The 13540-nt window shown below is 35.6% G+C and overlaps 1 protein-coding gene across 4 annotated transcripts in view; it reads left to right on the top strand.

The window, feature by feature from the left end:
* Positions 1 to 13540, top strand: part of ARL13B (ADP ribosylation factor like GTPase 13B) — a 69188-nt gene that overhangs the window by 40662 nt on the left and 14986 nt on the right. For all 4 annotated transcript variants that reach the window (XM_019429962.2, XM_019429964.2, XM_019429965.2 and 1 more), the window contains 3 exons: positions 4425 to 4530; positions 5589 to 5791; positions 10604 to 10718. In XM_019429962.2, coding sequence (XP_019285507.1) covers positions 4425 to 4530; positions 5589 to 5791; positions 10604 to 10718 — 424 coding nt within the window. The remainder of the gene's footprint in view (positions 1 to 4424; positions 4531 to 5588; positions 5792 to 10603; positions 10719 to 13540) is intronic.

Here is a 13540-nt window from a genome sequence, read left to right on the forward strand (position 1 = left end):
CCTTGTTAAACTGCCTACATAGAGCATTTGGCACAGGCTCTGTAATTTTGATCTTGTATTATGCATAAAAGATATTACGAAAAAGGTGGTTTGTCTTTAGATAGATGTTACTTTGCTTTCTTTAGGTATTAAAACTTGCTAAATGTTACAGAATTTGGAATAAATAGGAATGGAAACAAGCTTGGGGTGAAGCCTTTTTGTTCCATTTACTCTAAAATGATTGAATTCTACTTTATTTTAGGAAATCCCAAGGACTTAACTATGAAATCATTGAATTTCAGAACCATACCAGCCAGAAAAGAGCTCATATTTAAACCTTCCACTTCACTCTTCTTTTTACTTATGCTTGCTATTTTCACTTTGAAATAGTTTCAGTGTAGAAAACCTAAAGGTGTGCAGCAATATGTGATACTGTTTATAATATACAGTATAACAATTCAAAATTAATTTTCACTGGAGTGAAATACTTACAGGAAGTATTAGAAATGAAATTTCTCTCACCTTACTGAATTTTCTTACTCTCCCTTTTTTGCTGCTTGAGTTGTTATGATTTGAGGGTAAGAGGAGGGAAATTGCTATAATATCGTTGGAATGTTTCCAAAATAAGAAATAACTCCATCACACACTTACTGTTCACAGCACTCTTTGTGACAACAAATCACTGGAAACAACACAAAAGCCCTTCCATGTAGGCCTGGCTGAATAAATGGAACATCTGTATAATGACCGTTTTATTCATTAATAAAGAATATAGTAATAAAAAAGATTTCTTTATACTACAGGGTAATTGTAGAATTTACAATTAAAAAAAGCATGCTAGTGCACAAAAGTGTATATAGTGTAGTAGTTTTTGAGGCAAAAAGGAAAGGTGGATATACACACAAATACTCCTCCCCCCCCACCAATCAATAATGGTGAATTTCCATAGTCTCCAAATTGTGTACTTTAAAATACCATTTCCCCCATATATATGTTTATATGTTCAAAAAGAAGCAATGGGAGGATGAGCTAAAAACTAATGAAAAAAGTTACCTAGATGAGAATGGAAGGAATAGAGAGAGGGACAGGGAAAGAGATGGAAAATAGTTCTGATTGTACCTTGTTTTTACAGTTTTGAATTTGGAACCATATAAACGTTTTAAAAATTAAATCTTAAAATAATAAAACTGTATGTAAAAACCAAAAGAAGCCTGAAACAAATGAACGTGGCTACATATCTAGATGTTGGCATAGCCACACAGAGAAGCATTATTCCAAGTAATTTTAAAAACCAGTATTTTGACTCATTCATCTTTTGTGGGATGTATGTTAGAGACAAAAATAACCACAACGAGATCTTAACCTGCATTTGGAAGTATTTTTAGTAATAATATTGGTATTGTTGTGTTGAAACTCTTTATACTGTATGATAAATTGTTAATGTCGGTGTGATTACAAACTGAAGTTTTTAAGTATAAGAAAAAAGAACTACAAATTAAGCTAAGTAAAAACTAATATTTGATTTAAAATGGAAAAATCACTATGAGCTCATGATTTAATTTTTTTCTAAACCAATTTTTCCTAGCTCTATCCACTGAAAGGGTCTAGAAGCAATGGCAAGTCAATAGCAGTAAATGCCCATAGTCCCCAGATTGTGGTCTTTAAAATACCAGTTCCTTCTTTACTGAAAGGAATCAGGGCACCTTAGAGAAACTGACGATTTCAGGTCTGGGACATTGTTTCTTTTCTTTCTTTCTTTCTTTCTTTTTTTTTTTTAAAGTTTATTCATTTTTGAGAGAGAGAGACACAGCATGAGTGGGAGAGGGGCAGAGAGAGAGGGAGACAGAATCCGAAGCAGGCTCCAGGCTCTGAGCTGTCAGTACAGAGCCTGACGTGGGGCTTGAACTCATGAACTGTCAGATCATGACCTGAGCTGAAGTTGGCCGCTTAACTGACTGAGCCACTCAGGCGCCCCTGGGATATAGTTTCTTATGGGAAAGCAAAGAAGCTATCAAAGATTACTGGAGTTGTGCCAAAAGAACACAGGAGCTAGTTCAAAGAGGACTCCCAATGACCAAAAATCTGTAACTTTGAGCCTCAAAAAAGAACACTGACTAAAATAACCTAAAACACATTATCATATACATGTATGTTGGAAGATATTTAAGTAATCTCTACCCCCAACGTGTAGGCTCAAACTCCGGACCCTGAGATCAAGAGTCACATGCTCTTCTTCTGACTGAACCAGCCAGGCACCTCTAAAATCCATGAGTTCATAATGATATCTATCCCTCCACAAACCAAAGAAAGCAACTTGATTACCTTTGGAGGTTAATAAGGCACCAATTCACTCTTAGGAAAACTAGGAAATGAAGCAAAGGATCAAACATTTATGTTGACTTTTATCTGAATTGTATTTAAGCATTACCGAGTAGTTGATGAAAGTTTATTCTTTAGACAATACATAGCTAGTAAATTCAGCAGGAATATAGAACTAGAAAAATCATGATTTGATAAGCTCTTGTAAAATAATGAAATTAAGCAAAGGTCATTATGCCTGTTAAAATCATTAGATGAAAGAAAGGTTAGTTGGGAACTTTATTTTGGATGAATCCAGCTGACTCTAGACGAATCCACGGATCTATTATAATATCACTAAAGGTTGTATAACTAGATGTAATATTCCTTCTAAGTATCATATTAACACTATCTATGCAATATGCTTGTCATAATTTCAACCAGTACATCTAACTACAGATGTAGCATCTACCGATGTGTATCTAATTACAGATACAGGAAATGCACGTTAAAATGACTTCATGAGGAGGGTATCAGCCCAATCGTACTAAACACAGGAAATTCTATACAAATAGGGCTTGTTTTGTTTTACAAATAGATGTCATGGGAGGAAAAGAGGTGGTGGTGGTAATGTTGCAGGGGTGGGTGTGTTGGGACTGCAGATGATATTGATTCAGAAAGATTTAAATGAATACATTGTAATGTGTATCTTGTTTGGATCTGAATTTGGACATAACATAAAAAATATCAAGGAATGTTTATTTTTTTTAGGCATGATAGTGTATTGTGGGAATGTTTTTTAATTTTTAAATTGCTGGGTGAAGTAACTTGACTGGGCAGGGCAAGTAAAAGATAGTAGATGAGCAAGAATGGCATAATGTTGATAATTTTTAAAGATTAGGTGATAAGGGTTCATTAGACTTATTATTCTATATATTTGTTAAATAACATATTTGGCTCTGAAATGTCTGTCAAACCCTGACCATGACAGTGTTTTATTAAACTTTTGTCCTCTGCCGTCTGATAGGCAAACGGTGTTATTTTGTAGTAATTCCTATTTTTTAATAATTTATTTTAGTTTTTCATTTTGTTTTCCCTCAATATGTTCCTGATTGAGTGTCATGTTTTTTATGCCCAATACTATGCCAAATAAATTAAAAGTGGCCCTGGGGTGCCTGGGTGGCTCAGTCGGTTGAGCATCTGACTTCTGCTCAAGTCATGATCTCGTGGTTCATGGATTCGTGCCCTCGACCGGGCTCTGTGCTGACAGCTCAGAGCCTGGAGCCTGCTTTGGATTCTGTGTCTCCTTCTCTCTCTGCCTCTCCCCCACTCGTGCTGTCTCTCTCTCTCTCTCTCTCTCTGTCTCTCTGTCTCTCAAAAGTAAAAATAAAACATTAAAAAAATTTTTAAAAAGTGGCCCCACCTCTCCAATAGGTTGCACATTTATGTGGACATATTCACACACTGAAAATATAGATGAACTCCAATAGTACAGGCTCAGAATGAATGTCTGGGTGTTTGAAAACATGATACAGTTTGTATTTTAAGAAGATAAGGACATGGGGCGCCTGGGTGGCTCAGTCGGTTGAGCGTCCGACTTCAGCTCAGGTCGTGATCTGAACTCAGGTCCATGAGTTCGAGCCCCACGTCGGGCTCTGTGCTGACAGCTCAGAGCCTGGAGCCTGTTTCAGATTCTGTGTCTCCCTCTCTGTCTGACCCTCCCCTGTTCATGCTCTGTCTCTCTCTGTTTCAAAAATAAATAAATGTTAAAATAAATTTAAAAAAAAGCTAAGGACATAATTAATGTGAAAGCTGGAACCGATTGCTGAGGGCTGTGGAAACTAGCAGTCCACTTCTTTTTCTCTTTATAGCTTGTTTTGTTGTTGGCCTATTGACCTATTGCTTATTTTCTTGACACTTTTGTTTACTTGATTTCCTTTTATATAGGCCAAATCTTACAAACTTATTTTAGCAGTAATAAATAAAGTGAAAATGATAACATAGATACTACAATACTCTCTAAAACCAGTATGTTTTGTAATCAGTAGGGTTAAATCTTTAGACTAAGAAGAACATGATCAAAATAATTCTAAGTGACTTTATGCTTATACATTTGCTATAAAACTACTTCATTTATGTCTCTCTAGGTTGGCAAATAAACAAGACAAGGAAGGGGCTTTAGGAGAAGCTGATGTGATTGAATGCCTGTCTCTGGAAAAATTGGTCAATGAGCACAAGTGCCTATGTCAAATAGTAAGTTTTTGGTGATTTTTTGCCCTATGAGATATGTTTTTGTAGAGGTGATAGGCAATTAGGTGGTAGGCAGCTAACAAGATAATTTATTAGTGTTTAAAAAAATTTTTTTTTAACCCAGGAAATCACATTCTCCCTGTTCTGTTGATATTATTTAATACTATAACATTTGTTTTTCTGTTTGGTTGTTGCTTCCATAAACTATCTTTCATGATCTCCAAGACTTTAGATTTGCTTTTTGTTTAAGATATTGCTGATAGGAACTTTAAGTTACACAAACATGTCATGCTATAAATTTTGTAGAGGGGCGCCTGGGTGGCTCAGTCTGTTAAGTGTCTGACTTCAGCTCAGGTTGTGATCTCACAGTTTGTTGAGTTTGAGCCCACATCGGGCTCTGCTATCAGCTCAGAGCCTATTTCAGATCCTCTGTCCCCCTCTCTCTGCCCGTCCCTCACTTGCTCATAGTCTCTCTTCCCCCCCACCTCAAAAATAAGTTAAAAAAACAAAAAAAAAAAATTGTAGCATGCTCTACTATAAATACAAAATGTAAGCATAGGAGAGGTTATCATGAGTTTGGAAGATTTTATCAGCAGAATTATCCTACAATCTTAAGAAAGGTGGACAGAAGATTTAGTCACTCCTTCTGGTTTCAGAAGATGGCCATTAGGGTGTCAATCTTAAAAGATGTTTAATGCTATAAATTCCCTGGTATAAGGAATTAAAACTTTCTGCTGTTTTTAATAAGTAGGGGTATTTTTCTTCTGGCAGTGCAGTTTTGTCTTCCAAGAGTTTGTTTAAAATTATAATTGGTACTGTCGACTTCTTGTAATGTCTTTCACAGCTTACAGATATTATCCACAAAATATATCAGATTATATGTACTAATGTTTAGTAATCATTGCAAAAGTGTGTTTTATAAGTTAAATAAACAGATGCTTCATATAATTAATTAATTGATTAGTTTTGATTTGCCAGTAATTACACTTAATAGTTTATAAACATTTTTGTGGAGAACTCTTAGTTTTAATCTTTAAGTCAAATAAATTTCGGTTTCTCAGGAACCTTGTTCAGCAGTCTTGGGCTATGGAAAGAAAATTGACAAGTCCATTAAAAAAGGCCTTTACTGGCTCCTACATATCATTGCAAGAGACTTTGATGCTTTAAATGAACGCATCCAAAGAGACACAACAGAACAGCGTGCTCTTGAAGAACAAGAGAAACGAGAGAGGGCTGAACGAGTGCGAAAATTACGAGAAGAAAGGTAAGTAGATTAATTTTGTACCACAGTGCATTTGAAAAGTCCAGAACACCACAGTTTTATGAATAATTTTATAGTTTTGTCTATTCAGTTTCCCCTTGCTATATGAAGGAAGACACTAGGTAAATATTTTATTTCTGTGGATCTTTCTCTACACAAGTTTGAGTGAGAGGGTACTAATTTTCTTAGTGGTGTTATAGTAATTAAATTTATTCCGTAGGTATTTATTAATTCCCAGAATTTGAAGATTTTTCTCTCTTATTTCTTATGGGTACCATTAGTGTAGTGGTTCTCAATTCTTGGGGTGATTTTGTTTCTCAGAGGACATTTAGCAATGTCTGGAGACATTTTTACTTGTCATGGCTGGGAGTAGGTAGAATGCTTGCTACTGGGATCTAATGGGTAGAGGCCAGGGATGCTGCTAAATATCTTGTGATACACAGGACAATCTCTGATAACAAAGAATTATTGGGCTCAATATGTCAATAGATTAAGAAAGCCTTCCTGAGGCACCTGGATGGCTCAGTCAGTTAAGCGTCTGACTTTGGCTCAGGTCATGATCTATTGGTTTGTGAGTTCGAGCCCCATGTCAGGCTCTGTGCTGACAGCTCGGAGCCTGGAGCCTAGTTCAGATTCTGTGTCTCCCTTTCTCTCTGCCCCTCCCCTGCCCGTGCTCTGTCTCTCTCTCTCCCTCTCTCTCAAAAATGAGTAAACATTAAAAAAATGAAAAAGAAAGGAAGAAAGCAAGCAAGCAAGCCTTCTTTAGTCTAAGCAAAGATAGAAGGTAAGCTGCCAGTGGATCTATCAACTAAAGTAAAATCTGATCTTCAGCACTAGTTTTGTCAGAAAGTAGATTAAATTGCAGTGTCTTGCTGCTGGTGGGGATGCAAACTGGTGCAGCCACTCTGGAAAACAGTATGGAGGTTCCTCAAAAATTAAAAATAGAACTACCCTACGACCCAGCAATTGCACTAGTAGGCATTTATCCAAGGGATACAGGTGTGCTGTTTCGAAGGGGCACGTGTACCCCAATGTTTATAGCAACACTATTGACAATGGCCAAAGTATGGAAGGAGCCCAAATGTCCATTGATGGATGAATGGATAAAGAAGATGTGGTGTGTATATATATACACGATGGAATATTACTCAGCAATCAAAAAGAATGAAATCTTGCCATTTGCAACTACGTGGATGGAACTGGAGGGTATTATGCTAAGCGAAATTAGAGAAAGACAAATATGATGACTTCACTCATATGAGGACTTTAAGATACAAAACAGATGAACATAAGGGAAGGGAAGCAAAAATAATATAAAAACAGGGAGGAGGACAAACCATAAGAGACTCTTACATATGGAGAACAAACAGGGTTACTGGAGGAGTTGTGGGAGGGGATTGGGCTAAATGGGTAAGGGGGATTAAGAATCTACTTCTGAAATCATTGTTGCATTATATGCTAACTAACTGGATGTAAATTAAAAAAAAATTGCAGTGTCTCAGTATTTTAAAAGATGTTTTAAAAATTATTTTTAAAGTACGTTGCTTGAGAGCAAACTCTTAAATGGAATTTAGCAAACTCTGAATTAAAAAAAAAAGTGATTATATAACTTTTACCACGAAATCATTTGTAATAATCTTAATGCTGGAAGAAAGTACTCAGATTTGATTAGAAGTTGAGTTTAGTACTTAATCCCATGATTCTTCTTTCTTTCTTCACTGGATTGTTATATGGTAGAGGAGGGGGAAAATGAAGATTTTTCAGTGAGTTCCTGTAAGATATAAAGTTATCTTCCATATACCTAAATAATATTGGCTTTCCATGTACTTTAACATAGCTGTAGTCTGATAGGCAAGAACTCACTAAGTGCTCTTGGTGATGCCTTTGTGAGATGCTTCCTTACACTGTTGAAGAAACCCTCTGATTACTGGCATCTGTCATTTAATTCGGAGATAGGACCTAAAGGAAAGAAATATTTCTAGAGACATACTCTCCATCTCCAAGTACTCAAGAATATGAGCAGATCATTCATCTAGGTCTCTCTTGATACCAGTGTGAGGTTTTATTTTGGTAAATGTGAGAGTCTTTGGGTTTTTTTCTCCTAGTGTATCATATTTTAGTGATATAAAGCTTGGTACAACCAATCATTCATGGAAGTATACCTTTTATGTATTTATAAAAATAAAATACATGACCACGCTTTTCTTAAGACTCTTTTGTTTTTCTTCCACTAAGAAAACAAACAATGAAAAAAATTTAGTTGGAAAGAAGTCGTCTAATGTTAGTCACTTTTTTCAAGTTTTTAATTTTTCCATAAAGATATTCTAGATGAGGGGCGCCTGGGTGGCTTGGTCGGTTGGGCGTCCGACTTTGGCTCAGGTCATGATCTCACGGTCCGTGAGTTCAAGCCCCGCGTCGGGCTCCGTGCTGACAGCTCAGAGCCTGGAGCCTGCTTCCGATTCTGTGTCTCCCTCTCTCTCTGCTCCTCCCCAGTTCATGCTCTGTCTCTCTCTGACTCAAAAATAAATAAACATTAAAAAAAAAAAAAAAAAAAGATATTCTAGATGATGTTAGGACATGTTGTGGCTTTTGTGATACCCATTCTCCTTTCCTCCTTTTTTCCTAGCCATGCCACTTCTGGTCTGAGGCCTCTCCTGTTGAGCAGAGAGACTTTGGAATTAAAAGTGGCATTTAGAGAAGAGTTATTAAAAAAACGAAAAAACTTTTTATTTAATTAAAGGTTCAGATATTTTTGAAAAATAGTAAAACATGCTGTTGTTGATATCTGAAAATAATATGTCAGTGCCAGAAACCTGAAATTGCTTACTAATAAATGAATAACATTACCATCCTGTAGGTATATTCATTTACAGGGTACTTTCACATACAGAGTACTTTGCACAACCTTATGAAGTACATATTTTTATAAACATTTATGGGAAAGCTGAGGCTTAAAGATCTAGATATAAGTCCAAAGTCACAGAGGTAATAAATTGCAAATCTCTAACTCTTGGCTTCCTAGGTTTAGAATGAAAGGATATATATTTCCAAAATAGAGCATAATAAATGTCATAGTAATGAGCATTCATATTACCATACTTACAGTGTAGTTGTAGATCTATAATACTTATTCTTCTGTCTTCAGCTACTTGTTTATTTTTTTCACTCCAACAAATCTATTGAGTAATATCTCTGTCTTGAATTCAGCATAAGAAACTGACAATACAGAGATGAATCAGATATGGTCCCTGCTCGTAATACATGCAGTAGTACAGTAGAGGAGCCAGAATTGTATGGAAACATTAGTTAAAATATTCAGTGACTTTGTTGTTTTATAGAGACTTGGAAAGACATATCTATGTTACCAGGGAAAAACCAGCTAGTTGGACATCAAGAAGCCCCAGGGATTGGCATCAACTTGGTAAAACAGACACAACACAGTTCTTATATAACTGGCCAGGATTTTTAGTCTTGACAACTCATTAAAAAATGGCGGGGGGAGGGGGGGCAAATTTCTGCCAAGGAAGTCCTCTACAGAGGGACCCTAGTATATTAATTTATAATTAAAAGCAGAGCTTGGTGGTTGCCAAAGGGGAGGGGGTTGGGGGTGGAGCAAAATGAGTGAAGGAGAGTGGGAGGTACAGACTTCCAGTTACCAGAATGAGTAAGTGTCAGGGATGAAAGGTACAGCAAAGGGAACATATAAGGTATTATAATAGAGTTGTATGCTGACAGATGGTGACCACACTTATGGTGAACATCCAGCTACTCATTTTAAAAAGGAGCTTATTATTCTTCATGTATGGGGCAATATTAACTATGAATCACAGAGATAGTGTATGTTTCAGTAGTAACTCATGTGGAAATACTTAATCTGAGTGATATAGAGCAACTTAGTTTTATAGTTTCTTTACTTCTTTGCAGCAACAGTTGTTATCTAGTCCATATGTGATATACAGTTTGACACAGCCCTGAAGAAGGCTGTTAACAAGAGGACTTATTTGTTAACATCAATGACAGCATTTGTTTGGGAGAGAAATTAACAAATCTGTGAATATAAACCTTTGGCACGTAGAAAATTAATTAACAACTACCACTGACATTAAGGAGTCAGTCATAGGGAGAATGTTATTTTTGTCAGCATTTCCTTTTTTTTTTTTAAATTCAAATGATTAACAGTGGAATATTACTCAGCCATAAAAAAGAACAAGATCTTACATTTGCAACAACATGGATGGACCTGGAGGGTATTCTGCTAAGTGAAATAAGTGAAAGACAGATACCATGTTTTCATTTATATGTGGAATCTAAAAAGCAAATGAAAAACAAAGTGAAACAGACCCGGAAGCACAGAGAACAAACTGGTGGTTGCCAAGGGAAGGGGGTTGGGGGGGGGGGTGGACAGGCAAAATGGGTAAAGGGGAGTGGGAGGTACAGGCTTCCAGTTATGGAATGAATAACTGATGGAGATGAAAGGTACAGCATAGAGAATATTATAATAGTGTTGTATGGTGACAGTGGCTACCCTTGTGAGCATAGCATAATGTATAGGCTTGTCACATCACTATGTTGTACACCTGAAGCTAATGTAATATTGTGGGTCAACTATACTTGAAATAAAAAGTTCCAATTATTACACGTGGCTAGGGGCCTATTACCAGAAGTAAGGATTTCTGAAAATCTCCTAGTAATTGAAAGCCATGTCCAGATGTTTAACTTACTAAATTTAATAGCGTTAAGCCGATTACAAATGTTCTTACACATGGTTCAGCGTTTTCTCATAAGGAATTCCAAAACTTTTCCCTCAAACAATAGAGAACAAAGAGAACGAGAGCAGGCGGAACTCAATGGAACCAGCAGCCTGGCTGAGTTGGACTCCGAACCAATTATTGTTAATCCTTTCCAGCCAATCGCATCTGTCATCCTTGAGGTACGGATGGTGGCAAATGTGATTTTTCCTATCTTAAGTTATAAAGTTAGAAGTTGAGAAAGGAGGTGGGGAGAAGTGTTTCACCAGAGATTATTCCTAAAAGAAATTAAATGAGAGAGATGGATTAAAGGCTTACTGCTTTTTTTTCCTCGTAAAGTTTACTTTTTGATCTGATATAAAAAAGGAGAGATGACTCCTGAATTAACCGAGAATGAAAACGAAGATTGAATGTGGCAACTGCCATAATTACTGTCCTGCTAAATCTTTTTTTTTTTTTGTCGTTTATTTCATAGGATAGTGCTGTATTTACTCTTTTTTACACTTTGTCCCTGTATTGCTGTTGCTATCTCTTTAAAGTAATATTTGGATGCCTGTGATGCATTTTAGAGTATGTAAATGATTTTTTAATTACTTTCCCAGAATACTTAAGAATGTTGGAAACTATAAGTTCTCCTATATATGAGTATCATTTATTTTAATTTTGATTGTCAGAAATTTTACCAAAATTAACTTGTAGATTTTAATCATGAAGAAGGAGCTGTGTATGTGTGTCTGTATGTCTCTATCTTCGTTTTCATTTCTCCACTGGGTGTCCAGAGTTTGCGCTGGCCCTGCTTCAGTCACCATCCGCAGCCATGCCTCCTTCGAGGCAGAGCTTTCTAAATCTGCTCTCCATTCACTCAGAGCTTAATGTGGCAGCTGGCTCGCTGGTCCCACCTGTATGTTCTCCATTCCTCTTCCCCTGTCACTGCCTCCTTCCACACAGGTCCTCATCTGGAAAGGTGGATGATTGTTTCTTCCTTGGGGCTGCTGCTGAGGAGGGAGGCAGCTCCACAGGTAAGAAGATGATTGGATAGTTTTGGTATTGCTTTATTTTGCAGAATAATTGGTAATAGGAGATATTTTGTCTTGGGTTGCTTAGATACCAGAAGGTTAATTGTATTTAATCTTTTTATTAACCCCGCCACATTTACCTTCAGTATATGCTTTTCTAAGTACATTAAAGCTGTCTTAATAACTTGACCTATTGATTTATCTCTAGCCTATTAAATACCATGTTTTCCAAGTTTTGTTGTATGTTCTTTAAAAAATATTGGTAGACCAGGAAATCAAGTTTGACTTTGCACTTTGAAACATTAATTTACTCTATATTTGTAATAAAGTTCACCTTGTGGATAATGACCAATTATTTTATAGCACCATGGTTGTAAATTACTTAGAAGGCCTTAGTGCTTCTATCACCAGTGTATTTTTCACAATAGAAAGATGTGAACAATACGGTGTCCAGCGTAGCATACCTCATATTGAAAGTCCCTGAACTAATTAGTGGCATGTGGAAAGTTACTATGCTTTTAAACTGTGCTAATTTTAAGAAAATAATCAGTAAAGAAATGAAGTAACTGAAAACAAATGACCTGAAGCCTTCTTTTTACTGAGCAAGTATTTTTTTCCTTCCGTTAAACTTGTCTTTCAAAATGTTTGCATTTTAGAGAATCACCTTGCATTCCTTTGAATTTACTATAGATTAAAAAAAAAAAATGGTGAAGTATTCGTTCCAGAAGAGACTTGTCAATAGTACAAATAGTAACAAACCTAATTATACGTGAGCATTTAGGGTAAGGTAAAGGTGACATTTTATATTTGAGAGAAAAGGGAGTTGGAATAACTGAACAATCATTTGGAAAAGTAAAATTAATGAATAGCAAATATCAGGTTGAACTCCAGAAGACTTAAATGTGTAAAATGTGTAAAGTAGCCTTAAAAGTACTAGCACATAATATAGTTAAGTATTTGCATATACTTGGAGAAGGAAAACTTTTAAAGTAGGACAATTAAGCCACAAATCATAAAGTGAAAAACAGATAGGTCTTATATTTGTTTTTAAAGATCTGTTCTACAAAGCTAAAAGCAAAAAACTCTAAACAAACCCTAATGAAAAATATCTGAGACACGTAAGACAAAAAAAAAAAAACAACAACAAAACAAACCCTTAGCAATTCCTATGAAAATAATGAGAATCTAGGAGGAAAAAAAAAAGGTTTTAGGTTACTATGGATAAAAGTAAAAATAAAAATGACAATAAGTGTAGTTGATAGTTCATTTTCACTAGCAATAAAAAAAAATGAAACTAACACTAAGGTAAAAATATGTACTTATTAGTTTGGTGGACATGTAAAAGATAGAAAATGGTATACAGGGATTGAAAAAGATATGGGGAAATGTCACTCTCTTAACCTTTTGCCTGGAGTGTAAATTCACTGTTGCTTTTCTGAAGGGAAGTGTTTAGTTACCTGTTGATCCAATAGTTCCACTGTTAGGAATTTATTCTAAAAAACGAATTCCATAACTGCATTTGTTATAATGAAAAATTGAAAATAATTTGTCTACTGATTAGGAGTTGGTAAATTATGTTATAACCTTGAAAATGATAATGTAATTGATGAAAGTAGTAATAGCTAACACATATAGCTAACACTTTATCATGGGTCAGGTACTAGTCAAAGCACTTCATATATTTGTTGACAAGGAAAGAAATATACATTCTTAAGTAAAAACTTAAATTCTTTTTTGTTTAAAAAACAAATGCACAAAATAAATATCCATATAGAGAGAGACATTCAATCACATGTATGTTTGTGGGTGGTGTACCTGTACATATGTGGGGTAGGAGAAGAAAACACCTCTTAGTGATCATGCACCAAGTAGAGATCATCTCTTGATTGTGAATTACAGATATTATTTGTTTTCTTTCTTTATACTATATGTGTTTTCTGCATGTTTACCAATTAGTATGCTTTAATGATATATTCAACAAATGCTTT

The sequence above is a fragment of the Panthera pardus genome, unplaced genomic scaffold (assembly GCF_024362965.1).
Source record: "Panthera pardus isolate Hobbes unplaced genomic scaffold, ASM2436296v1 HiC_scaffold_16, whole genome shotgun sequence".
Lineage (NCBI taxonomy): Eukaryota > Metazoa > Chordata > Mammalia > Carnivora > Felidae > Panthera > Panthera pardus.